Source organism: Bicyclus anynana, chromosome 23 (assembly GCF_947172395.1).
Source record: "Bicyclus anynana chromosome 23, ilBicAnyn1.1, whole genome shotgun sequence".
NCBI classification, from domain to species: domain Eukaryota; kingdom Metazoa; phylum Arthropoda; class Insecta; order Lepidoptera; family Nymphalidae; genus Bicyclus; species Bicyclus anynana.
In genome coordinates, this window is record NC_069105.1 from 2190002 (window position 1) to 2217685 (window position 27684).

General features: G+C 38.7%; 3 protein-coding genes across 3 annotated transcripts; 1 reads left to right on the top strand and 2 right to left on the bottom strand.

Annotated features, from left to right (window-relative positions):
- The first annotated feature begins 241 nt into the window (after positions 1–241).
- LOC128199422 (uncharacterized) lies at positions 242–3138 on the top strand. Its single transcript, XM_052888807.1, has 2 exons — positions 242–655; positions 2042–3138. Exons 1-2 carry the CDS (start codon positions 363–365, stop codon positions 2916–2918), a joined length of 1170 nt encoding a protein of 389 aa, XP_052744767.1. The 5' UTR covers positions 242–362; the 3' UTR covers positions 2919–3138.
- An 11568-nt stretch (positions 3139–14706) lies between these two features.
- On the bottom strand, positions 14707–17928 carry LOC112056753 (uncharacterized; the record flags this gene model as incomplete). Its single annotated transcript, XM_024097227.2, has 1 exon — positions 14707–17928. A coding segment is annotated over one exon (1128 nt), but the record flags the coding sequence as incomplete, so codon positions are not given.
- Positions 14947–15687, bottom strand: LOC128199357 (uncharacterized). The gene has a single exon (XM_052888548.1). The coding sequence runs from the start codon at positions 15685–15687 to the stop codon at positions 14947–14949; it is 741 nt and encodes a 246-aa protein (XP_052744508.1).
- Positions 17929–27684: the final 9756 nt, after the last annotated feature.

Sequence of the window (27684 nt, forward strand, 5' to 3'; positions counted from 1 at the left end):
AAACGCGCAGTTTAGATGGGTCAGGGGCAAAGGCACTCTTGAGTGTCTGTTTCTTGAACTCTGGTTAGAGTCCGAATCACTATACTGATACTTGGACTGGATATTCGATTGTCGTTTGGTTCTTAAGCGAAAAGGGGAATACGAGTCAAGTATACTAAATCATGGCTTGTATTCTGTAAACGTGGCTTGTATTTTATAAACATTCGCTAGTCGTTTGTTTAAGGCTGGTTTTACAGTCACGCCGCTAGACGCGCCGTTGGACAGCGCGCGTTTGAACAGCGGTGCACCAACTAGTACGGCGCTCCTCAATTAGTACGGCGCGTTTCGCTGCTGTGAGACAGTCGTGTACAAACAGATACAAAATGAACGGCAATGCGGTTAGAGTACTGGCTATTTACTTTTTATGGAAAAAAAGGCAACAAAAACGTCGAAGAACAGTAGGTGTTGATCCTTATAACGCTACAAGGTTACTGAGAGGCGAACACGTAACATCTTTCTCTGATTTACGAGAAAATAGTTATAAATTTTATAAATATTTTCGCCTATCAACCAGCAGTTTCGACGAATTACTGTGCAAGTTAGAGTTTTCTTTACGAAGATCCAGCATACGTCGCATCCCCATAGCTCCAGTGGAAAAATTGGCGATTACTCTAAGGTAAGTGAAATAAAAGAGTAGGGTTTGTAATAAATGATAATATTTGTTTGGCTTATTTTAATCACAGTCGTATTTTAATTACAACCTAACACACTTATTCATAAATGCTGATTAAACCTATTTTAGTTAAAATGGTCTTAAAATCGGAATCTTCTCTTTCATTTTGCAAATGTAGAAAAGAAACAAAACACTTGTAAAACCTATATTAATCTCACTCGTTTTTAATGAATAAGGGCATTATTTTAAATCACAGTGTTATTATAATCATTGACTTATTTTAAATCACAGTCTTATTTTAATCATAATCTTATTTTAAATCACAGTCTTATTTTAATCACAGTCTCATTTGAATCATAGTCTCATTTTAATCAGTCTTACTTTGTAGCTAAAAATTGACAAGTACTTGTGAGGTTAAATACATAAATAAATAAATTCATACTTTGCCCTTTCGGAGCGGCATTGCCTCCCAGGCAGTAGCATTTTGATTTTTGCGAAGTAGTAATAAACTTTTTAAAATAAATCTGTAAAAACTAACTAATATCCTTATTGATTCTCATTATCAGGATAATTTGAGTTATTATCGCCAGTCGGCGATACGACATTTGATAATTCTACTGCAGATTCATTTGATAATTCTACTGCAGATTCATAAAGCTGCTGTTGAGGTGTAGAGGTGGTAGCATAGGCATAGGTATAATTATGAAGTGGCAATGTTTGAGTTGTGTAATTATAAGTAGAATTTGCGTTCACACTAGAATTAACATTATTTGCTGGTGATGAAAAGCTAGGTGTCGTAGTCGTTGGAGCTGAAATCCCAATAAGTAATTCTAGAACCTTTGCGCGAAACTGCAGCTTTTGATAAGCACTTAAATTACTTAGAATCGGACCAAGAGACTCAAAAAATGACAAATCATCAGGATTGAGGTTGGAAGGGGAAGTATTTTGGTTAAGCAACGTTATTAATTCGTTTTCAAAATTTGATTGTTCTGATTTACGTTTATTCATTCCACTACGTTTATTCCATTTGTTTTGACAATTTTCTGTGTTTTCCTGTGGTCTATGGAGCTGAGATGGAGTACTCAAGTTATTCGCTGATGTGGCTGTTTCAGTCAAATCTTCAGATACGATAGACTGATTATCGCTTAATGATTCTGTAACTTCATTTTCTGAAATACGATCAAGGAATGTCATTTGGTCGAAAAATAGATACTTCTTGTGTTTTGCAGCGCTTCCAGATGGCGTATTTCGCATATTCCCTTTTGTTCTGAAATAATTATCTCTGGCTGATTTCCATCGATGGCGTATTTGTTTATCTGCAATAAAAACGTATTTTTTTAGGTACTTACCTATATACTAAAATCAAATGAAAATACTTTTTGTTTTCAGGTTTTTGGCAACGGGCAGTACTTTCTCCGATTTATCTATCACATACAGAATGGGAATCACTACTGTAGCTAAGATAGTAGATGAAGTTTGTTCGACTATATGGGAAAAACTGCGTCATGAATGTCTACCTGAACCAACTACAGAAATGTGGCAGCGCATAAGTGAAGAATTTCAGTTATATGCAAATTTTCCAAATTGTTGCGGGGCGATAGATGGTAAACACATACGTATAGTAAATCCTGCAGGTGGAGGCTCAATGTTTTATAATTATAAACATTTCTATTCTATCGTCCTTTTGGCAATGTGCGATGCGAACTATTGTTTCACATATATTAACATAGGTTCTTGCGGGAAAAACTCAGACTCTACAATATTTCAAGAGAGTTCACTATTTCAAAAGTTACAGAACAATAGTTTGAGGTTGCCAGGTGTAAAGCATCTGCCGGGCACTAATATAACAGTACCACACATAATAGTTGGTGATGGTGCATTTGGTATATCCAACCATGTGATGAGACCTTATGTGCGATCCAACATGACTCATAAAAAGAAAATATTTAATTACCGCTTAAGTCGTGCTAGACGGTACATAGAGTCGACGTTTGGAATAATGTCCAACAAATTCAGAGTATTCCATACTCCTATGAGTGTCAGTTTTCCTATTGCAAAAAAGATAGTTCAAGCCTGTTGCATATTGCATAATTTTATTAGAGTACGGGATGGCTACAACGTTAATCACACATTAACTATAACGGGATTGACTGATCTAATTAACGACCCAGATCATAGATCAGGAAACACATTACGCGATATATTCGCTAATTACTTCGTATCACCCACTGGTAGCGTGTCATGGCAAGATAGATCTGTGTTCTGATTTTATAGTTGACACCTACCGCGAAATTCAAAAATGGAACGAAACGAAACGCAGTAATATCGTCGTGGCTTATTTGATTTACCTACCCAATTAATATTTTTCACTAGGTGACCCGGCAGACGTTTATGTTTTAATGGAGGATGGAGGATTTCGTTTGTGCAACTAGCGGTAAACATGTATGTAACAAAAAAGATTTTATTAATAAATGTTTCTTACCTAAGTCTGTATTGAAATTTTCACAACACAATTCCTTTCCAATTTCTTCCCAGGCTTTATTTTTTGCGTCCTTATTCTTATAAAAATCATCGGCCGGGTCCCATAAACATCTTCTAATTCGCACTTCGTCAATTACTCGACCCGTATCGATGTGATTCATTTTGTACACAACAGTACCTAACGGCACGTCTCAACGGCGTGAGACTAAAACGCACAATGGCCGTAGAAGCGCACGAGCGGCGCGCGCTTCGACCGCGTCGCGCGAATAGGACGCGTTCAACGAACGGCGCTGCTCAAGCGCGCGAATTTGAAACGCTACTAATACCCCAATACATATCCGAGCGCGCGCGCTCCGACGGCGCTGCCGAAACGCGTGACTGTAAAACCAGCCTAAAAGGGTAAAGGAGGTACTTGCGGCAAATTAGGACCACCTTAATTTAATAGATATAAATAAAAGAGCTATATATTTATAGAATACTTATTTAATCAACAATGACAAAAATGTTTATTTTCCTACTCTACGTATTGAGCTAAAAATAACGGATTTTTAAAAACCTTTTTGTGGTATTTGTTAAACCTGGGTTGCCTAATGTGGACCAGCATGTTCTGGCGCCACCATATGTAATCTTTTAGCACCTTTTTCGCCAAAACCACTGGCTGATTATGATCGTGGTGAGCCTGCATCATTTTTTATCTATATTATATTGTATAAGCGCAGTGGATAGTTTGGAAGGTCTAAATCTTCATATATTTTTTTATATTTATCAAAATGCCGCATCACTATTGCTTCGTTATTTTTTTGTGCTCTACCGGGGCTTAAAATCTGAACCTTACGCATGGATATGTCGACGTATGTTTTTAAAAACATTTTCAACCAATCTTTTCCAGCTAACTTCGTTTTGTGGTTGAAAATGGTGTGGAATTTGGTGCTTTTCACAGAAAACGTAAGCCTAATGGCGTATTACTTTTCGGGTCAGTGGGAATCCTATAGAAGCAGGCCTTTTGATTCTTGCCGCTAAATCATATGCTCGGCAGCTAAAATTGTGCGACGCCCTATTTGTTTTTCAACTTTTCCAGATTTTAAGTGATTTTTCAACGTTCTTCTGGAAATAGAAAAACGTAATGCTGCTGCACGTTCTGATATAAATCCTCCTTGAACAGCCCCCATAGCGTCTTTTAACTGTTGCAGTGACCGGGGTACTCTTTTAACTGTTGTAGTGACCGGGGTTATCTTGAACTAAAAAAAACACACAAATTAAAGTGAATAAAACCAAAAATAAGGTGAATATTCAGCCGAGTGGTAAAGTACTCATTATTCTAATTTCGAAGCATAGCTGCATTTTCATTGGTAAATGAAAATGCAGCTATGCATATAATAAAATGGCATTTTTGGCTCCACTTCGTCGCTCGACCCATCATATGCGGTGTCGAGCGACGTTTTCTAAAGGGTTCGTGAATTATTGTGAATCGTTGTGAGTCGTATAAATATTCAGTTGCCCTTTGGTTAAAATAAAAAAAAACCGGCCAGGTGCGTGTCAGGCCACACGCAGAGTAGGGTTCCGTAGATTAAGTTAGCATTTTAATCCCCTATGTAATACACAAAAATACCGATAACCATACCCCACATTATGGGATAGACGATGAAAAATTCATCCTCACTTTGCATGTAAAGAAGGAACCCAAAAAAAAAATCAAAAATCCATTAAACTACAAACATACTAAACATTATCTTTCTAGTTTTCAAACAAACGAACTCTGAGTTATCTTACTGACAACTTTATCTTTTTAATTAACAATGGAATTAGTATGCAATTTTAGATTACCAACTAGGTTTATTAAGTTGGTCGACTTTTACTCTTTAAATAGCGAGTGCTAATTAGTCGTTATAGATTTCCTTGTAATTTCATTATATATCCTACTCTTGTGATTGTTTTACGTATCCATAAATTATTACATTGGCAACAAGCTAAAGAGCATTGCAAGCCCGCTTTCCTGCATCCGCATCGCGAACCGCAACCACTCAAATTGTATTTAGTATTTAGTAAATCTCCTGGAGCAGGTGGTAAAATTGTTATGATAAGCTCCAGAAAATCGTTTCGCAATGCCCAACCCCATACCTGGGGTTCCAATCATGCCCTAACCAAGTTTAAACTTAATAATATACACGTTTGAAATGTTGATGAGCAGCTGCACTTGTTGGTGGAATATTTGAAAGCTGCACAGGTTTATTAAGTTTTGTTGACTTGACGTAATGCATATAACGAAGATGATCGAAACTTTTCACAGATTTCGAAGCATTATAGACTGCCAATAAGGTTTGAGTTCCACTGTCCAATGAAATAATGTCTAATTAGATTATTCATTCTACTTTGAAATCAGAATTTGCGACTGTTTTCCAGATTTTTGTACAATAATTGAAAAACCATACAATTATTTATTATCACACAAGCTTTACAAAAACGTCTCCATTGTGGGACCGGAACGGCTCGGTACTAAAAAAGGGCAATCTGATTACTTGAAATCCGAGAACATGTGTTTAATGAACCATTACAATTTATAATAACCATTTTAAATTTGATAGTGGTCGTTAGTTAATTTAACATTATCATCATAAGCCGGCCAACCCGCATTAGATCGAGCTGCTTAGTGGGGTTTAAGCTCCATCACTGTACTATGAGAAGAAAAAGGAAAGAAAAATGGAGGTACTGGGTTCAAATCCTGGGTCAGTGAATGCACGGTAAGCTGTCTGTCCTGGTCATTAACATTAACATTTTAAATGTAAGGCTAGGAAACATGGTTTCATGCATACAGGTATGTTACAACCATAACAACATGTTCCCAGTTTCTTACACACCTTGCATGTGCGCCGCATACGTTGACTGGGCCCCATGGGAAGCTCATCTAAGCGGTGACTGACGTCTACTTCTGTAGGCAAAATCGGCAAAGGGTTTGTTGATTATCTAATAACGATTTTAATAATTTTACGCGAAAGTTACGATGACTAAGTGACGGAGACGAAGAAGCAGAAGAAACGTGTCAGTGTATGATATGAGAATTTAGGACGGAGTCAAACCTTAAAGATTTCAGGCGTCGAGCCAGACATGGGGACTGGTAAAAGTTATCCATCCATAGTGTATACCCTTTATGCTCCAAGCGCTGGATCAGCTTCAATACAATTGTCGGGGTAGAGGCCTCTAATGGATTAGCAAACTGCTGCGGTGGAGATCTCTTATGAGCGTGAATATCAAACCGCCATAAGTAGCCGGTTTGAGATACACAGACCTCATAAGATTTAATACCGCGAGTCGAGTCGCAGCTTTATTCGGAATAAGCTGGCCGATTTCGAGCCAGCCTTTCCTCATCAAAGGCTCTCGTCTAGTGAGATGTTCTGTTTCGGAGTATACATTTTTTTTAAATTTAGAGTTAAAATATAACAATATTGGCTGTTTTTTATATAAGCTTGCCTCAGAGTACTCTAATTCTGGCGCACACATGGCATTGTCGTTGAAATGCAGGCATTTACTTAAGATAATATAACGATCAATGCGCTGAATTTGGGAGTTGACAAAATATCAGCGGCGGTACTCCAGTATTCTTCGAGTCTGGTCTTAACCACAATCCCCATCGCCAATAGTATTGCAAAAAATCTGTCTAACTCATCCACTGAGGTGTCAACCCAGTTAGTGATGCGGCTATTGGGATGGAGACTATGATTCCGGAACTTCTGGCCTGCCACCTGCTGAGCGCATTTGTTGGTTTCGGAGGCAATATGCTCCATGATAGGCCGATCCCATATCTCGGTAAAAATGGTATAAGGATCGGCGGTGGACATATTTGTGGGCCCCACATTTTCGGCGGAGAACGTTTTCCGCCTCGATTCTGGTGGAATCGGAGGACTACGAAACGCTCTCCAATCAAAAACAAGCTCAGATGATGTGTGGTGGTGTCGGTGTGAGTGTCAGGGGCTGGGTCCGCGAAATCTTCATCAAAAGGCGTCTCAAGGATGCTCTGGATAACTCTTCTAATTGCAGGCATGGATGGCACCGATATCTCATCGTCTACGTCGCTCTCGTTACAGCTGATGACAGCAGTTCTAATTTTAAAGTTCATTCCGGCCCTTAGGTGGGAAGTAATTGGTATGAGTTATTCCCTCAATGTGGAGGGAAGCTGCATTTTCCATACCAATACTCGGATCAAAACAACTCTACTTTCCGAGTATGAAAAATGAAAAAGTTTTTTGCATTTGTAGGTAAAGGCTTCAGACATAAATATCGGTTGAGAGGGCATATCAAGCTGGAGGTGCTTAGTACATAGTTTATCTGTCCCTCGATGTTCTCTGTTGTACATTTTTAATGCTTGTAGAATTGTCTCTTGTCATTACAGAAGAAAAATCTATATATTTATAGGCGTGTTTGTCTCGGGCTTGGCATTCGATCTATAAATATCACGGATTGCATTGTTTTTCAACGGAACCTTTAGAGTTTTGCTTAATTTAGAGACCAACCCCAACAATTCATCCTTATTTTCTGATTTTTTGGTGGGAATATTTCTCAATTCAAGGCATGAGGCATGATTTGGATCTTTTCTCTAATAACTCAATTTTATCTTCCAAAAGTTCTAAACAGGTGTAGAAATTTTCTTTTTCAATTTTCTCAATTTTCAGCCTAATATCGTCGTATTGCTTAGATAATAAATCCAAAGAAGTACTTATTTCTTCGGTCTGTTTCTTAATATCGCGGATAGATACGAGCACATTTTTTTGAAACTCTTTGAAGCAGTCCTCCTGTTGCAGTTTAAATTTCTCATATCAGTTTTATATTTATCAAAATGCCGCTTCACTATTGCTTTGTAATTTTTTTGTGCTCTACCGGGGCTTAAAATCTGAACCTTATGCATAGATATGTCAACGTATCTTTTTAAAATCATTTTCAACCAATCTTTTCCAGCTAACTTCGTTTTGTGGTTGAAAATGGTTGGAATTTGGTGCTTTTCTCAGAAAACGCAAGCCTGATGGCGTATTACTTTTGGGGTTAGTGGGAATCCTGTAGAAGCAGGCCTTTTGATTCTTGCCGTTAAATCATTTATATGCTCGGCAGCTTAAAATTGTGCGACGCCCTATTTGTTTCTCAACTTTTCCAGATTTTAAGTCATTTTTCAACGTTCTTCTGGAAATAGAAAAACGTAATGCTGCTGCACGTTCTGATATAAATCCTCCTTGAACAGCTTCCATAGCGTCTATTAACTGTTGCAGTGACCGGGGTTTTTGCAGCAGGGTTTTATCTTGTAAGCTGTCTGTCCTGGTCATTAACATTAACATTTTGAATGTAAGGTAAGGAAACATGGTTTCATGCATACAGGTATGTTACAGCCAAAACAACATGTACGCAGTGTTTAGGTAAATATTTAAATTCTCTTTCGTTTTTCATATCTTTATTTACATTTACATTAATATATTACAAAAGCCTGAAATTGGCGTTAAATTTGGTAATTCGGAGTAAAAAGTAGTACGGTAGGCTGGAATATTTGATGTTGAATGCGCCGGTCGCCTCCCGGTGCCGGCGCCGATGACCCCCTCCCGCAGCTCCTAATGACCGCTCCCCTCGCTCGTCTGCGCGTAAACATCCTCCAGGCCTTGAAAGGATACCTTTCATATATTCTTGATCCGGTTGGACTGGGCTCGGTATCTGTTGAGACGCATAAAATCGATAGGTTACGATGGTACTGACATAAGAGGCCGTCCGATCAAGAAGTGTCCTGGAGTTAAAGGAGAAGGATCGGTGGGATCTGAAGTTAAAGGAGTGAGAGAGCGTAAGTTTAGGATAGATTCTATTTGCGAAAACAACGTAGACAACTCTTCAAACGTTAGTGAAGCATTACCCGCAATGCGTTTTAAGTGTGTTTTCGCAGATTTAATCCCCGCCTCCCAAATACCTCCGAAATGAGGTGAGTACGCAGGGCTAAATTTAAATTCTATGCCCTCATTGCTGGCATAATCGGAAACCGACTGATGACTGGACCTTAACAGCCTTTTTAATTCATTATTTGCGCCCTTAAAATTCGACCCCCGATCGCAATATATGACTGACAGCCGCCATATTGTCAAACAGACGAATAAACATAGGTAACATTTGAGATACGGCTCCCTTTTCCTTTCCTACTAGAGATCATAAAGGGTCCGGCCATATCGATACCGCACGAATGGAAGACAAAGGTAGGGGTACTTATTTCGTTCGGCAGGCAAATTACCCATCAGGGGTTGTAAAGTATTACCTCGCAGACGTGTGCATATTATACAATTTTTAACGGTGCTACGAGCTAAGTTTCGGCCTCCTATTGGCCAATATTGTTATCGAACATATGCCAGAAGTAATTGGGGTCCAGCATGAAATAAACGGTTATGCTCATATAACATTATTAATTTAGTGAGATTATGTTTAGAATCTAAAATCATGGGATGCCTTTTATTATAACTAAACTCCGAATTGTGGATTCTACCTCCAACTCTCAATACGCCTTTTGAATCTAAAAATGGAGAGAGTGCTAATAATTTAGAATTACGATGTAGGGTTTGATTATTTGCAATTGCTTGAATTTCTTACACACCTTTCATGTGCGCCGCATACGTTGACTGGGCCCCATGGGGAGCTCATCTAAGCGGTGACTGACGTCTACTTCTGTAGGCTGTTGTGTAGGCAAAATCGGCAAAGGGTTTGTTGTATGTTTATCTAATAACGATTTTGATAATTTTACGCGAAAGTTAGAATGACTAAGTGACGGAGACGAAGAAGCAGAAGAAACGTGTCATCATGGCCACCCTATTAGCGTCTGTCCATACCAAGATGTCTACGTCCCCTGAGGTAATTTATAGAATACTTACAGTGATATCTCCTGGCCTCATGTACCTTTTCGTGAGACTGCAAGGCCTGCGGGACGAACTTACGATCGGTCCGCAGGGTTCCCACTCAGTCAAACCCTAAAGATTTCAGGCGTCGAGCCAGACATGGGGACTGGTAAAAGTTATCCATCCACAGTGCTCCATCCCTTTATGCTCCAAGCCCTGGATCAGCTTCAATACAATTGTCGGGGTAGAGGCCTCTAATGGATTAGCAAACTGCTGCGGTGGAGATCTCTTATGAGCGTGTCTATCAAACCGCCATAAGTAGCCGGTTTGAGATTCACAGACCTCATAAGATTTAATACCGCGAGTCGCAGCTTTATTCGGAATAAGTTGGCCGATTTCGAGCCAGCCTTTCCACATCAAAGGCTCTCGTCTAGTGAGATGTTCTGTTTCGGAGTATACATTTTTTGAAATTTAGAGCTCAAATGTAACAATATTGACTGTATTTTATATAAGCTTGCCTCAGAGTACTCTAATTCTGGCGCACACATGGCATTGTCGTTGAAATGCAGGCATTTACTTAAGATAATATAACGATCAATGCGCTGAATTTGGGAGTTGACAAAATATCAGCGGCGGTACTCCAGTATTCTTCGAGTCTGGTCTTAACCACAATCCCCATCGCCAATAGTATTGCAAAAAATCTGTATAACTCATCCACTGAGGTGTCAACCCAGTTAGTGATGCGGCTATTGGGATGGAGACTATGATTCCGGAACTTCTGGCCTGCCACCTGCCGAGCGTATTTGTTGGTTTCGGAGGCAATATGCTCCATGATAGGCCGATCCCATATCTCGGTAAAAATGGTATAAGGATCGGCGGTGGACATATTTATGGGCCCCTCATACGAAATACCTTTCCTATGCGTTTGCGTTTCCAACGCTCTCCATCAAAAACAAGCTCAAGTGATGTGTGGTGGTGTCGGTGTGAGTGTCAGGGGCTGGGTCCGCGAAATCTTCATCAAAAGGCGTCTCAAGGATGCTCTGGATTACTCTTCTAATTGCAGGCATGGATGGCACCGATATCTCATCGTCTACGTCGCTCTCGTCACTATCGTCGCTTCCTGTAACAACAAATCATGGATTTGTTTTAAATCTTGTAGGAACCATACATTTCGCCGTGACCCACCCCAAACAAAATAGCAGGAACTTACCATGGTTGATTAAATTGCTGATTTCGTCTTCGCGTAATGCGTGCCGAGAGCGACTAGTAGACGGTACCGGTCGCAAATGCTGCAAAGACGAGCTTAGGCCTGACGCATCTCCACATTCGACAAACCTGGAACAAAAGCAATAGTATCCTTAACACATTAGCGTGCAACACACGAAGCCGTGTAGCGGTAGGGAGTCAAGCTCACAGCGCCCGTCTTGGCAACTTCATACCCGCGCAGTCTTTCCTCTCCCGTCACCCGTATGTCATTTGAGTGTCATCAATCAAATACGGGAACATTTCTGATGATGATAATCGCAGATACATCTCAGTATTATATAGGCATTTAATTTTGAAGGTACGGCCTCCAATTCTTCTTGAAGCAGGTCTTGTGGAGATAGGGGCCTCGGACTCGGGCGATGCGGGCGGGTGGATCTAGATTTTATAAACAATTTTGAAAATTTGTTAGTCATCATCATCATCATCATCAGCCGATGGACGTCCACTTCTGGACATAGGCCTCTTGCATGGGCTTCCAAACAAAACGGTCTCGAGCCGCCTGCATCCAGCGGCTCCCTGCAACCCGCTTGATGTTTTTCGGTCCACCTAATGGGGGGGTCGATCAACACTGCGCTTCCGGTGCGGGGTCGCCATTCCAGTACCTTGGGACCCCAACGTCCATCGGCTCTTCGAACTATGTGGCCTGCCTATTGCCACTTCAGCTTCGCGACTTAGTATTAAATCTATAATAATATACTGAAGCAGAACTTACGGTTGCCACCTGCGCTTTCTTTCGCCAATTAAAGGCGTCTCGAGAGGGCCCTATCTCTTGGCAGCTCATGTATGTTGGTTATCTCGAGTCTAAAATTTATAACGATCCAAATATATCAATATGATTTTACTTAGTAAAAATAAATGAATCAAATAAATTATTAAAATACTAACTGGTCTATGGTGCTGGGGCCTGGTCGAGGGTTGACGCGGCCGCCTCGGGTTCTGGCGCATCTACTGGAGCCGCCACCACGGTTAGACCCAATAGCTCCACCACCATCCACCAGTGCGCTACGCCCCCCTCTGCCACGTACACTTCCTCTCCCTCGATGCGTCTGACCACCGCGCATGCGAGGACGACTTATCTCTCTAAGAAACCCAAACGAAAATGCATGCATGCATGAAAATGAAAATGCAAAAGTAGTAAAATAACAAAAAAAAATACAAACATACATGCATGCACAAACACAAGAAAACATGCAAGGTTTGACAAAAGTAGTAAAATAACCAAAAAAAAAAATACATACAAACATAAATGCATGCACAAACACAAGAAAACATGCAAGGTTTGACAAAAGTAGTAAAATAACCAAAAAAAAAAAAACATGCATACAAACATACATGCATGCACAAACACAAGGCGCGTGGCGGCGGCAACGGCGTGCGCGGGCGCTCGGCCGGGCGTCTCGGTCGCGACTGAGCGCGGCACTGCGCCAGCGACTGGCGGCGCGCGAGCCGGGGGCCGCATGGCGACAGCGAGGGCTGCGGCGGGGGGCGAGTCGTCCCTCGTTGTTTGCCGCTAGTGGTTAGAAGGTAAGGTGGCAAAGAAAAGCGTGTTTATCGATCGCCGTTTACTGTTCAACTGGTTTTATATTACTAAATACATTGGGTTAGTAATGTGTTCTTGAGATGTTAGTATCGACATGTGCGCGCCACATGTTAACTTATAATTTGGTACGTTGTAAACTTATAGATAATTTACGAACTAAATATTAATGTGGATACGCTAATAATGACTAAACAATAATATTTGTATGGATAACGCTACAGTTGCAGCGCGGGTTCTGGGATCTCTTGAATTTGGATTTCTCCTGGCGTTCTTCGAACGTAGTTCCGACCGCGAAGCCTCGCGGGGGAGCATCTCGTCGCGCTGCCGTCGGTCTTCAGCAAGGTGTGAGACCGGACATCTTGTTCACAGGACGTTCTACTCCGCGAAGTACCGCGGGCGAAGTTGCATTGGGTTTATATTAATAAACCGCGGCAGAATCTTGAGCGTTGTGAGGGCACGTTCGACGAGTGTGGCCGTCCCAACTTTTGCATTAAAGCATGATTCGACTTAAATGCGCACGCGACGGCAGATTGTCTGTCACTGGTCGCCCATCGGCAATTCGGCAGGCGTCCTCAGGGATTTTTTGATCGCCTCACCCCTGCCACCCCCGTCAGTCTTTGTCGGCGTCTTACAAAGTGCCGCCAGCAGTTGCGCAGTTTGTTTGGTAATGTGTCCATTATTTTGTTATTTCTGAGACATAAATTAAAAAAAAAATATTACATAAAATGTATCGAACTGTTGGTAGATTTATGTTCTATTGATGATACAGAACCACGAAAAAAATATCCGCACTAAAGTCCGAATCACACTGCTTTAGTATTTAGACAAACGAATAAGCACAAGTAAGCTTTCATGCTTTTTTACATCGCGGCGGCAATAAGGCGATAAGTAGAGAGGCCCTAAGAAATCAACGCCCGAGAAAACAAAGCTTTTGACTTCGCTTATGCGATAGGGGGTTAGGTCGTGCACCTGTATATAACTTAATTTCCGACTTCTGTGGAGACGAATAATGAGTATGTGAGATAAACGTGGAAGATAATAGTTCCGGGATTAAGGGATATCTTGATTTAGATGGTCGAGATCGAGTTGGATAAATAGATATGATATCTGTGATACGCTAGGTGATTTCTAATTTGTTTTCAATCGAATCCTCAATATTGCTTTTCGCTACTCTATCAGATTTCCATCCACCATGGCGTTTCGGCGTGGTTAAATTTGCGCCCGAAACCGCTAATAAGGTGGCGGATGTTCTACCGAAATAAACGCCCTCAGTAGTATTAACGGACGTCGGTTCGTTTTCATATTCCTGGTGCTCCGTAATCGTTGCTAGTCACTGTGTATGAGTGTGCGATGGAGGTGCATGACCCCGTTCGCGCGGCGGTGAGGGCGAGTTGCGTTGTGCATGTGCTGAGGTGTGTAGTGTGCTGTCTGCCGCGCGGTGCCTGGGTTGTTCCCGGAGGGCTGGCGGCAACCAGTGAGCGGATGAGGGTTGTGTGGTGAAATTTTCTTCAGGTCTGTGCAGGGAGGTGTGATGGTTAGGGTTCCCGCACTCCTTGCAGCAACCACTCGACCGGCACTCATTTTCATAGTGCGGGCCTAGGCACTTTCTGCATCGGTCGCGGGCCATGATGAAATCCCACCTCCCTTGTATGGGCTGTGAGTTGTATTTTTTGCAAGCAATTAATTTGTGACCTTTTGTGGAGCACCAGGGACAGTAGATATTATAGTTCGCGCGGCGAGAGTTTGGCTTTGACCTTCGGATGGAGGGGATTACTGCGCATGGGTACTGTCACGCACACAATACTTTTCCTTTTTTATGTACCAGGTTGGATATTTGAGTGGGTCAAAATTCATGTATAGTGATAATAATGCTAGAAAATAATACGAAGTAGATAAACTTCTTCATTTATTAAAACTATTGATAGTTATTTTACATATTTAAAATGTTTATACAGAGACAGCAATGAAAATTCTAAATAATTGTTTTTAATAAAATTATTTATTCCAAGATACATGTAAAATTGGTACATAAGAACAAAAGAAAACTTAAAATAATTATTAAATACAGTGTGTCCCTGGATAATCTGCAACACCAAAAGGGGGTGAAACTACACCAAAATGTAATTTAAAAAAGTTAACATTAAAAAAAAGTCTTAGCAGCAGTACTATTCAGATTCTGAATCAGTTAACGGTTTAACGCCTTCTATGAAATTACCGCATGGGTCATTGGTGCTGCCGACGTTGCACGAAATTGTGCAACGTCTTTTGCTTGTTGAGGGTCCGGGTTCAGGGCTTCCTCGGTCGCAGTTGTCATCATCATCATCTTCATAACCATCATCAGAATCATCGTCTTCGGAACTATCATCGGCGCGAATTATAAATTGCTCGGTAAGTAAATCAACTACATAGTCACTCTTGGCGTACTCTTCTTCTATATCTTTTACCTTCTTACATATTTTTTCCCATTCCTGGGCACCCATTAAGGATACTTTTTCTTTGATAAGTTTGGTACATTCTTGTAAATTCCATTTAACATTTTTGCTAGCTACATATTGTTTAATAGTAGCCCATGCCATTTCTATGGGGTTGAGGTCTGGATGGTAAGGCGGTAATCTCAATATGCTATGGTTTGCTTCTGCTAAAATTTGATCTATTGAAAAAGTTTTAAATCTTTCTTTATTAGCTTTTATCATGTTGTACAATTGTGGCTTGAGCATTGTTGAATCATATTGTATGCCTTTATTAGTTAGCCAATTTTGCATATCGGCTTTTTTGGTATTGGAGGACGGTGCTAAATCCCATTGTTTATTGTGGTATGAGGCGTTGTCGACAACCACTACAGAATTGGGTGGTAGGTTGGGAATTAATTGTGTCCTAAGCCATTTTTCATAATTCTCGTAATTCATGTTGTCGTGATAGTCCCCTGTTTTGGTGCCGGCTTTAAAAGTTAATAAAGCATTTGGTATAAACCCAGCTTCAGATCCTGCGTGGACTATCACAACTCGTTGTCCTTTAGAAATGGGTTTTTTTAGTCCTTCCGTAGGGCAATCGCTCCAGGCTTTGGTTGTTGAGTGCGATGAATCTACGTAGGATTCATCTGTGTAAACAATGGGTCTTCCTTCTTGTCGATATTTTTTTATTTTTCTTAAATATTCAATGCGTTGTAATCGGATATTCGATGTTTCTATTAGTAATTTACGGTTGTTTTCTGTTTTTTTCCAGCGAAATCCTAACTCCTTTACAATTACACGAAGACTTGTTTCTGACCCTTTAAAGTTTATATCTTCCTCAAGTTTCTTTTTTAGTTTCCCAATGGTGGGAAGTTCATTATTCGTCTTGTGAAAATTGTGTAAACATCTTTTTATAACACCTTGGTCAAAATTATCAATATTGGTAACTGGTTTAGCTCTGGGACGTTTTTTTCCAGGTGTTCTGAAAGTAATTAGCAAATCGGAACTCTTGGCTTGATTTGCGATATTTTTTACAGTGCCAATTGAAGTCTTAGTGGCCTCCGATGTCCGTTTTTGAATCTGAGCTAATTTACTGACTACTCTATTTAATTTAGAAACAGTTTCCGTTTTCATTACCTGCAAAGTCTCTATAGTTTGGTTATTTTCCGACTGACTGAGTAAAGAAGCAACTTCCTCAATCTTACTTCGAATTTGCTTCAATGAATCGATACATTCGTCAGCTTCTTTCTTTAAAAAGCAATTCACGTCATATATCATTTTCCGTGCTTGCCTTTTTAAAACAATGTTTTTTTTACGCATTTTTAAATCACTTTTTAATATTTAACAAAAAAACTTAAACAAACAAACTCAACAAATAATAACAATCGACAACAATTAACGAAAATAGCAATTCATTTGTGAACGTGATTGTACAACAGGAGTGCGCGGTACGTCGTTTCGGTGCGAGAGGCAGGTAACGACTGGAGCGCCAATCAGAGCACCGCGCACCCGCCCCGCACCCCGCTAATGCCCGTTGATACCCAATTTCTGATTTCTGCGCAATAACGGTCAAAGCCAAACTCTCGCCGCGCGAACAGTATTATTTAATGTTGGTGAATTTGCCTGAGGTGTGCGCGGGGGTGAATTCAGTAGAGGAGGTCGTGTAGGTGTAGTCAACATTGGTGAACGCGATGGATGGGCTAGATAAGTGGGACGTGTGTGTGTGAACGGGCGACTGACAGGTGTGTGTGTATTTGTGGGCGGATGTTGTGCGCGGATGAGAAGTCTGGGTGTGTAATATTGTTGCTGTTGGTGAGATGGACCTGGAACTGGTGAGTACCTACGGGCGGCCTGCGGTGTGTTTTCCTGTCTAAATGTGTTTTGTGGGCTGGAGTGCTCTGTTTCAGAGCATCTCGCATGCTCCTCCAAAAATGATATTAAGTTGTTGAGTGTTGGTAGTGTTTCTGATGATGTGTGCTGACGTTCGAAGAGTGTCCGCAGGTCGCCTTTCAATTTTCGAACTACTATCGAGACGAACACATAGTCGCAGTCGTTTATGGGGAGTTTTAGATTTTGTAGAGCCGATTGTGCTGAAATTAGGGGCACTAAAAACGACTGGCGTATGTCCGACCTCGATGTGATGTTGGGAAGGCCAAGTATAATGTCTACAAATCGATCGATTAGTACTCGACGATTTTCGTAGCGCCTGGTCAAAATGTCCAGGGCCACGGTGAAGTTGGTGTCTGTTATTTGTAAATGGGAGATCATATTTAGTGCCTCGCCCGAGAGGTTCGTGATGTTCGTCATGTCCTTTGTCAAGCTTGTGAAAATGGCTATGAAACTTGGCCAGTCTTCTAATTTAGAGCTGAACCTGGGTGACTCAATCTTGGGCAGAATGTTCGTCGATGCGGTAGTTTTCGATGTATGGGCTGATGTATTTGTTTGGAGTTTTTGATGTATGGTGAGAATTTGTAGGTATGCGTCAGTCGCCTCGTTATAATTCTGAGTGTACGTGTTTTCTGTTTTCGAATCTAACTCCTCTTCGTCTAAAACGGCATGATACACTTTTTCTAGACGACGTTTAAATTCGTCCGCTTTTGTAAAGCGTGCGCTGAACTCCTCTATCGAGTACTTTGGGTTATTGGATAATAGGTCCGTACCTATCTCTAGAATAAGAAGTAGAATTTTACTACTAATTCACTGAAATCCTGTTGTATTGTATGCGCAGAGGCTGTATTGTAATTAGCGATAAGCGATTTAATGCACTTTTATCACAAACACTCACGAAAACTCGATAATTGCGCCGATTTTATATTTGTACGAACAATAATTTTGTTTTATTGACAGATAAGTTGTCAAGTTTGAAGAGCAATGACAGCTGACACCTCACTTGACAGGCGTCACAGACTAAACCTAACTCACCTGCTATGAGTGAATGAGTGGACGCATAGACTCAAGAGTAGGGTTAGGGGCGTATGTATGAGAAAATTTTTAGGTTATTAAAAAACGAAAATAATGAAACAATTAGTGGGATATTAATGGAAATAGAATATTATATAGAGAATTGAGATGCTAATGGAAATATTGCCGTCCACGGCACTGGTTTTGAGGCTCGAAGACCAAAAATTATGTTATTGCTGCGGCCTCGTTAGGCCGGTGTGCTAGGAATAAGTCGATTTTGAGAGGGGTGTCGAAGGACCAGGCCTTTATTGTTGGACCAAACTGTGTGGAAGGGCGTGGATGAGCTGGGAATCGGACTGACCTTTGATGCTGGTGCGGAGCGACGCCGTTGAGGTGATGACCGGCGGCTGTATTGCGGCTGGATTTTTATGGTGTCACGGCACTGAATTGAATAGGTTTGCGCGGAACACTGTTTTACACGCCACTCGAGTGGGATTATGTGCTGATTATTGGGGTTTTATGCGTTTTTTTTCACTGAGACACTTGTAAAGGTGCGCGCGAGCCGACCGAATTTTCCCAAGAGAGATTTTCAATATGGCGGACGCGTTTCCAGGAAGTCCGTCTATACAGTGTTGCCATTTTTTGGAACGTCACGCGGTTGGCGTGAACACCCTTCCTTTGTTTGAAGCTTTTTATGACTAATCTGGCCTTATAACAAACTTTTCTACTATCCTGGTCCGGTAAGATTATCTGCTGTGGTAAAAAAAGCTGAAAAAGCTGCAATAAAACCTGATGAGTTGTATTGCTTATTGGCTTGGTCTTTATATTGCTTCTACTTTTTACAGAAATGGCTCAAGTGACCATACATATTGCATGTATAACAACGGGGTCCTTTTAGCTCCTAGTTTCGTGATACATCGTAAGATTGAATAAGTTTGTCAACGTTGTCTACGCCGCTCTTGGTTTTATTATAAAAAGTATTAAAACTGCATGTTTTTTTCACGCCTGATTCATAATCTATTTCTTAGTCATGATGAAGAGAAGAAAGCATGAACACATACTTTCGTGGTTTTGGAATCTCTTGGAGATCTTGGATACCATATTCGTCCATAATTCTTTGTAGCTTTTCAAAAAAGGCATTCACTGTTTGCTTATTAGAGGCTATAGGGTACCATTTTTTTCCGGCAGTTTCTTTTACTTTACTAAACCATTTTTCTCTGCTATTTTGAAAACCATACTTGTGACAGCAGTTGGTGTTATACCGTAGAAACAACATTCCATTATTAAAGAAAAAGAAAATATTTTTATTTGGTTAAAAAAACTTAAAACATCAAAAACTTAATACTAAGATTTTATATTATTTATAAAAAAAATAAAAGCGCACTGACCAAATAAAGGACTCCCACTTAGCGTAAATGCTGCAGCTAGCCATCTCTAAAATATAATTCACTAATTTTTTTCCAAATCAGGAGAAAGATCTCCTTCAGAGCCTACAATCTGTTTTTCCCCTTTAGCTTTGACGTTTTTAATCTCAAATCTTTTTAATGTTGCTTTTGGCACATATATCCTGCTAGCTTCATTTAAACCAACTTCTTTTAATACTAATACTAATTAGCCTGGCTTTTTGGCTACTTGGCTTTTTGTGCCTGATATGATATTTATTATCTTGACTCTACAATGTTTTTCCTTTTTTTCTTCCTTTTTGGCTGATGATTTTGAGATGCGCTTTGAATTCTGATGTGCTAATGCCGGATCATTCTAACAAATGGATCATCTGAAACGAGGCTTGAACAGATGTTGCCGAAGGATTGTTTACCATATCAGTTGCGGGAGGTTCAAAAATTTGAGGTGTTCCCTTTACAGAGTGGCGTCTGTTCACCCACTTATCTCTCCTAACAGGAGGTTTCAGTCTTTGGATAAGAGAACCATCCGGCATCTGCTTAATCTGCACATTAGAAGACTCAGAGGTCGATCCTATATTTCTCTGTGAGGGTTTTGGGACAAACGCAACAGGGTCTTTCCCTCTTTTCAACATTAACTGACTATTTCTTGCTCTCCCAATGATCGTACTATCAGTATCTTGGCGAACCATATGTACATCAAGCCCTCTGGGGGTTGTATTAGGAGCTATGAATCCAGTTCTTTGTCCCTTATTCTGTGCTATCTGCACCCTTCCTTTCTTCCGAGCCGTATTAAGAGTTGGAGGCTTAATAAAGGGAGTTTGTTGGCTGCTAGCTGCAGTTGAGGGGTGTAATTTCTGGGCTTCTTGGAGAGCTTTAGCTCGAGCCTCGACTTGCGCAATCCCCGGAGATTTAGCCTTCCCCTCCAGTAAGAACTGTACAGCCTGTTGCAAATCTTTTATCACTGTGAATGTTATGATCTTCTTCCAATTTACACAGCTTAGTATATACTTGATTGATTGAAACAGATGATTGAGTTAGCCCTGTATATATGGGTGGACCAACAAGCTTATCCACAGTACTTGGTCTTGATGAGCTACACTGCGGTTGATCATTAGACTCTTGATTTGATGGAAACATTTTTTACTTACTTTACTTACCGTAGAGCTAAATTTGGAGGTCATACCTGATGCGTATCAGACTTCTTCTTGCTTCCTCAAAGCTAACAACGCTAATTTCATGCTGTCTTCATTCCAGTTATACCTATTAATCAGACTCTGACAGATACCTCTCTCTCTCCGATATGACTTTTTAAATTTAAAAAATCGTTCCACGAGCATATCATCAGACGGCGTTACATATCTCAAAATAATACTTTGTTGATCCGTATGTGATAGGTCAGGCGTGGAGCCCACTGAGAGGCTGAAGTACCTAGCTGATTGTATGTCTTTGACAATCACTTTGTGAACTTTACCACTCACTAAAAGCGATAACGATAAGCTCATCGCATACTATTTTCGATAGATATGATTGGTTGCCTTTCCCTTTATTTCCATATGTTGCAATATGGCTTTCTAAAAATGGATATGGCTTGCTAAAAATGGATCAAATTGTGCCATAAGTTCAAGTGAACCCAAAAAATTCCCATTATGTATATATCCTAAAATAAAAGACTCATCATATCCCCTAAAGGCCAAACCACGTTCTGCAAGTGTTTGTATAACTGCTATAACTCGTTGCAATACATTTTGCTAATATTTTCTTCCTTCTTTCACTTGTGCCTCTAGATGTTTGGTGATCCTAGACCTTGTCTTCGACTCAAATAAGTTAGCATAAAGTCCTTATGAGCTGAACTATTTTTCGCCAATCACTAAATCCGTCAGCTGCAAATTAGCTCGGCGCTATGGCGATGGTTTTGTTACCAACAAATTTGCAAACAAAGATCCTTTTTTTTTGATGATGATGATATGTACGGCGCAATTCATGAAATGGCCCTGATGGTGCTGACAATTTCCTGGACCATGGTCAATCCAATAGCAAATATCTTCCTCAGAAAAATCCGTCCACAGCCCAGCATCTGTCTCTTTATTAGAATTGTCGAGTTCAATTTCTGAAACTTCAGGAATCGCAACAATAACAGGTTCAGATTTATCGGGAACAGGAACAGGTGTTTTAATTTTGCCATTTATTTTATCGTCATCAAAATGTTCATCTGAGGTGCCTGTACTGTTTTTATCAATTTTGTGTTGTAACAGATGATAAAGATTGAGATTCTTGTTATACAATATTATCTTTGCCAGATTCTGACTGATTGCTTGAAAAAAACGATGTCAATTTTGGAAGTGCATTTGTTTTTTGACGTGACAACGTCTTATTATTATTGGATGGAGATGGTCTATGAAGATTATTAAACAGTATTTCAGAAAAACAAACAGTATTTTATTTATTAAATGGGTAGTATTTGAGGGTAAACAATACAGTGCTATGTCGAGTAAATCTACAACTTCCACGATCGACAGGTCTAAGTGACAAGCTGCCCAATGAAATAATAAGGGTTTCTCTCTTATATTTTTTTACTTTATAAAATGTTTTCTGCGTTTTGTGAGATCTATTGGATTCATTTCTATTCGAATTTGGTTTGGTTTTATATATATATATATATATATATATATATATATTTTTAATTTAACTTATTTGACTGTGAAAAAATATGTCATACACGACGGTTGGCAGGTGAAGTTTTATTAACCATATAATAATATATAAATTAAATAAATGAACTTGATTAGGTATTTATTTATTTTTTTGTTTTTAATTACACCTATCGATTATTTTATTAGTAATTAGCGCCATCTAGTACACATACGTAAACCATTTTAGTTCCCGAATTTCTCACTAGATGTCGCTATGTTACAGTGCCACATAACCGCAGGACTCTTGATCAACTTCTCTGAAACCACGGTGTAAAATAAAAACACCACCAATGACATCACAATGAAATACGCCTTCGTCATTTAAAGAGATATTCATAACCTGCGCATCATAGGTTGTTACAGCGTGTGGTCTATCAATCGCTATTATTTTACCATCGCAACAAACAAATAAAAAAGCTTTGAAAAATTTCGGACCTTGTGGTTACTATAAGATTTTGGTTAAGAAAATAAAATTAGCGTTCTTCTGAACACATTATATGTATGTGCCGTCGAGAATTGAGATCGCCTTTCTTTCTTCGTTTGGACTATCTGTATTGCCAAACAAACGCTTAGGATCCAGGAGGTTCTGCGCCACTACGTCTCTTAGTCATGTGATCAAATCCGACACGGGATGGTATAAAGACACATAACAGTGCATACAAGCCCATTTTTAGTTTTCTTTGAAATGTCAATTAAGGATTTTTTTGTTTAATACATAATTAAAAAGAAACATTAAATCGTAGACAGAGAATTAATGTTTCTTTTTAATTTGTGTCTTATTGACATTTGACAATATTACATGACATTGACAGCTAACCGAATATGAATTCAATTCCAGGTGTTTTTATTGGCTGTTTTGAACACTTATTGCACTGTCTATGTTTAATTTGTAGGTTTGTAACAAGGGAGCGAAACAAAAAAATATTTATCTAATTAATGCGGGTTCCAAAAATTATGAAAATTATTTTCTCAACAGCAAATTGTATCCTCTATCCGTAAAAAAATCTATCGACCTGCCTATAAATTATAATTATTATAAACTCATTTTGGGACATGTCCTATTACACGATAGTTTAGCAAAACGACACTGATTTTTTTGAGTGATTAGAATAGCCGCACACATCACACTTCGCTTTTAGCTTTTTATCACGCAAAATTTTGAAGAGATGATCATCCTTCGTTGTACTGGTTGCGCTGACGCTCGGAGCTGCCGCTGCGCCTTCGCTTGCGCAACGAATATTTTCTGCGAGTTCCATCGCCTTCGATAGTGTTAGAACCGCCATATCCTGCGCGAACGACACCGGTAAACAAACCCATGATAAATCGGTCTCTTAACGCTTCTTCTACGTTGAAGCGTTCTTCTTCTGCCACGTTGTGGCATCAGCCCTCTGAGTCTGGGGGAGGGAATGGGTAGGAAACGAGCTCGTGATCGAAAACCCTTTTACATTTTCATTTGTACCTGATTTCACTTGTCTTTTGAATGTAAGATAATTAAAAGCGTAATGCGTTGCCTTGCTCATTAGTTTCATTCCCTCTTCGTCCGCCATGTGACAGTTGTTGGTTGCGACGACACCCGTGCCAATAGGAGCTATTTGTTTGATACTAAAATACCAAACCAGGAATCCAACGTCTGAACTTCTTTGTTATCCTGCGAGTTGCGACGCGTGCAGGACGCATGCCAACATGCAACCATGCTGCTCTGAAGTCTGAAACCAAATTATCTTTTATTACTACCACTATACTAAAGATACAAGTAGTACTAACAACAAACAAACAAATTAGAAATGAGGGTAGAAACAGCATGACATTACATAACTTTTTAATTTTAAATTATGTATTGTTGTTTAATAAAATATTATTCAAGATATATTTACTATATCTAATCGTTTTAAGCTTAATAATCAAATTAATTTTTATTAATTTATGAACTAGTCAATTATAATTATTATTAGGTGTGAAATGGCTGGCGATTTATATCATCTTTTTTAATTTGTTAAACAGTATAACGAAGTCATATTCCTTGAGTATGACTTTAGTAGAGATCGGGTACGCTTTTAACTGTAATAATATTATTCCAACTTAAACATAAACTTCAATATTATAATTATTATAATTATTTATTAAATACAAATATAATTGCTAAAAATGTTATATACCTACTTAATTATATTTTAACATAGTGACTCGTCTTCTAAATCAACGTTTTCAAGAACTTCGGGTTCTTGATTAATATTTTCAGAAATTATCTCTTTTATTTTAATTTCGACAATTATTTCCTTCACTTCTTCTGTTTTTGTGCGTTTGTTTAATTTTCTGTTCTGCGTTGAATCTCTGCGAGTGCGTTTCGTCGAAGTTCTAAGGTTTTTAATTCGTAACCTCTTTGCCGAATTTTTCAACACCGTTTTAAAAAAAATTTCATTCGTCTCATGGGTATATGTCGAATCCCACGTATTTACAAGAATGAAAAAAAAAATTTAATGTGTTCTTATAGGCTTTCATTGCCACTTTTACAAACTCCCCCTTACAACCCCCCGACCATGAGCATTTACAAAGAAATTCTCGCGTGAACAATATATCTAGCAATTTATATGCGCAGCTGACCCCACTGGCATTTGATTTGTTACAGAGTAGTGAATATTGAAAATGTTTGTATAATCGGACTAGTTTATTTCTAAATCGTTTAACTCACTCGCGTCCGTTATTGGTTCAATCAAAAATGATTCAGACTCTTTAAAGTCGGCATCACCAAGTTTAACAACGGGCTGATTGGCTGCAGCAATATTTTTAAAACTTTTTTTGATTCGACAGTTAGGTTAGAAATTTGTCGACTATTTGTTTTTACTTTTTCCTGAATTTGTTTTTGATTATTTAAGATGGATATTTGATTATCAATAATTTTTTTTTGGTTTTCCAGCATAATATTTATTTGATCGTGAGTAATAAATTGCAATACGCTACTTTCTAGTTGTCCCAGAGGTATCACTTCATTATCATGCACTATATCTTGATGAGATATCTGAAATAAATAAAATGAATTATAAACTGTACATTGTACATAAAAAATTCAAAAAAATTAAAAAATAATCGTGACACAACTATTGCACAGTAATGTACAACAAACAACATTTGCAAGAATTTGTTTATAATCTACACATCTATGTTTCATTCGATTTTCCCTTGCCTGGCCACTTAGTGCAAAATACAAGATTCAAGATACGAAACCAAAGCGAATCATTGGGTCCTGGTAGTATGATTAAACGACACTTTCGAAATGTACAAACATTGATACAAACCCGAAAAGCTAAAGCTAAACTTAACGCTCTGGTATCACAGGTTTTAAACACTATTTATCAATAGTTCATTATATAAATTACGCTTTTTCTGGTTGAGTTTAATTAATGAATGGCTCGGTTACTTGGCCAGAAATGCTTTTCTGAGGCATGTAAAGGCAGGTCAAGGCATGTATGAGGTCCTGTGTTCGATATCTGGGTCCGGCTAAGTGTTATTGGATATTTCCATCAAGAATTCCTCTTTTTATTATTTTAAACGGCATTATTATTCCTGAAAAAAATATACATTATCAATCATAATATAGTACGAATTAAAAAAGCGAATAAAATTGTAGGTAAATTATGTACGTTTGGCTTTCCAAATACGCTTGCAGGTCCGAAACAGCTGAAATTCATACCTGTTCAAAGAGTTATTATATGAGCTTGCCTATAAAATCACTTAAATGACTACAAACAGAAGTTTAAAGAATGAATGTGTTAAGGACACGTGTAAGTACGCAGCGAGCGCGCCGACGACTGCCGAGTACGAGTGCCGACTCACGACTGAATCTGACAGACTGACAGTCTAACTGCGGAGTGCCGAGTGTGGACTACACCATGCGCAAGCGAATAGCAAGCTGGTAATGTTCAAAACAAACACTAAGTAGGTAGGTGTCTAATAACATTTATACCAGGCCTACCTATGTTGTTAATAATCATGCGACTACTTTTACTAAGCTAAAAATATGAATAAAAATAAAAAACCTACCACTAATATAATATGTTAGTGATAGGTATTATTATTATTATCTACAGCAGTATATATTTGCTCCAACTTCATAATATATTCCTACCTACTACATAATAACACTATTCTTTAAAAAACTTCGCTTTATTTTATAAACTAGAAGACGTCGCGCGGTTTCACCAGCGTCGATTCCGTAACCGTAGGAATACGGGGATAAAATATAGTATTTCCAACAGTTAACTTTTCAAGTGGGTTCAATAGTTTCAGAGCCTATTTAATGCAAACAAACAAATATATAATCTTTTCTCTCTCTAATATTATTAGGTAGGCAATCTATAGATAAAATTTTTCATTTAAAAGTAGGAACTAAGATTGTTTAAAAGTTACAACATTAGACTGGTTAAAAATGCATTAGGTATTACGGTTATCTTAACGAATTGACTAAATTAAAAAAACACAACAAGCACTGCAAACAATAGGTACAGTAAATCTTTCTTGACTTGGTACTTATTTCGAAAGCCAAACATTGTGGGTACCTACATAATGAAATCGTTTTCTGTCGAGTTTTATTTAACCCTAGAAAGCTGTTTTATGCTCTTTCTTTATACCATTACACAGTAAGATAGATAATTAAACTCCTTTGTACAGCCAGCATAATGCTATGAGCAAATAAATAGTCTTTTATAACACCACTATACATTAAATGACTTTTCAAACGCATTTAGAGAGAATTTGTGCTGGACAACAAATAATGGACACCTTTTCGGCAATAAAAAACAATTTGTTTCTAAATATCCAAAAAAATTCATAAACATTTCAGGATATTTGATAGATTTTACTTTCAACAATATAATTTCCACTTATTTCCTACAATTTATCTTGTAAAATATTTTTGCATAACGAAATTATTCTAATGGCGCATGAAATATTTGATGTAATTACCTATACACATTTACAGTAAAGTGGTACTCGCTACTCAATTTACTTACAATTACACATAAAGCCAACAAAAATATTTAAATAAACATCTTACCTTTTTAATATGTCCGCCTGCACCATAGATGATACATTATATATTGAGATAGATACGCAACTCTCATTTCGGTTAAAAAAAGTTATGTACCGTGATCACTAGATGGCGCATTCTAATTAGATTTATTGGCTACCCATAGATGGCGTTCTCTCTACGAGTACAATCTATATTTTAGTTGTATGACTATTGCTGTTTGTTTTCCTTAATTCTTATATAAGAATTATTAATGAAAAAATTTAACATAAACATAATACAATGTAATTTACAAAATCACCTATTTCACTATATAATACTAATGTACCCAAATATTTAAAATAGCCAAATTTTATAAATATATAGAAATAAGGAAAACAAATTGCAATAATCCTTCAAATATTCAAGGATTTTTAATCAAAGAAAGAAAAGAAGA

Coding starts and splice junctions, on each gene's coding strand:
- LOC128199422 (XM_052888807.1), top strand. CDS start 363: ATGAACGGCAATGCGGTTAGAGTACTGGCTATTTACTTTTTATGGAAA. Junction 656..2,041: donor AAATTGGCGATTACTCTAAG/GTAAGTGAAATA, acceptor TTTTGTTTTCAG/GTTTTTGGCAACGGGCAGTA.
- LOC128199357 (XM_052888548.1), bottom strand. CDS start 15,687: ATGAATTACGAGAATTATGAAAAATGGCTTAGGACACAATTAATTCCC.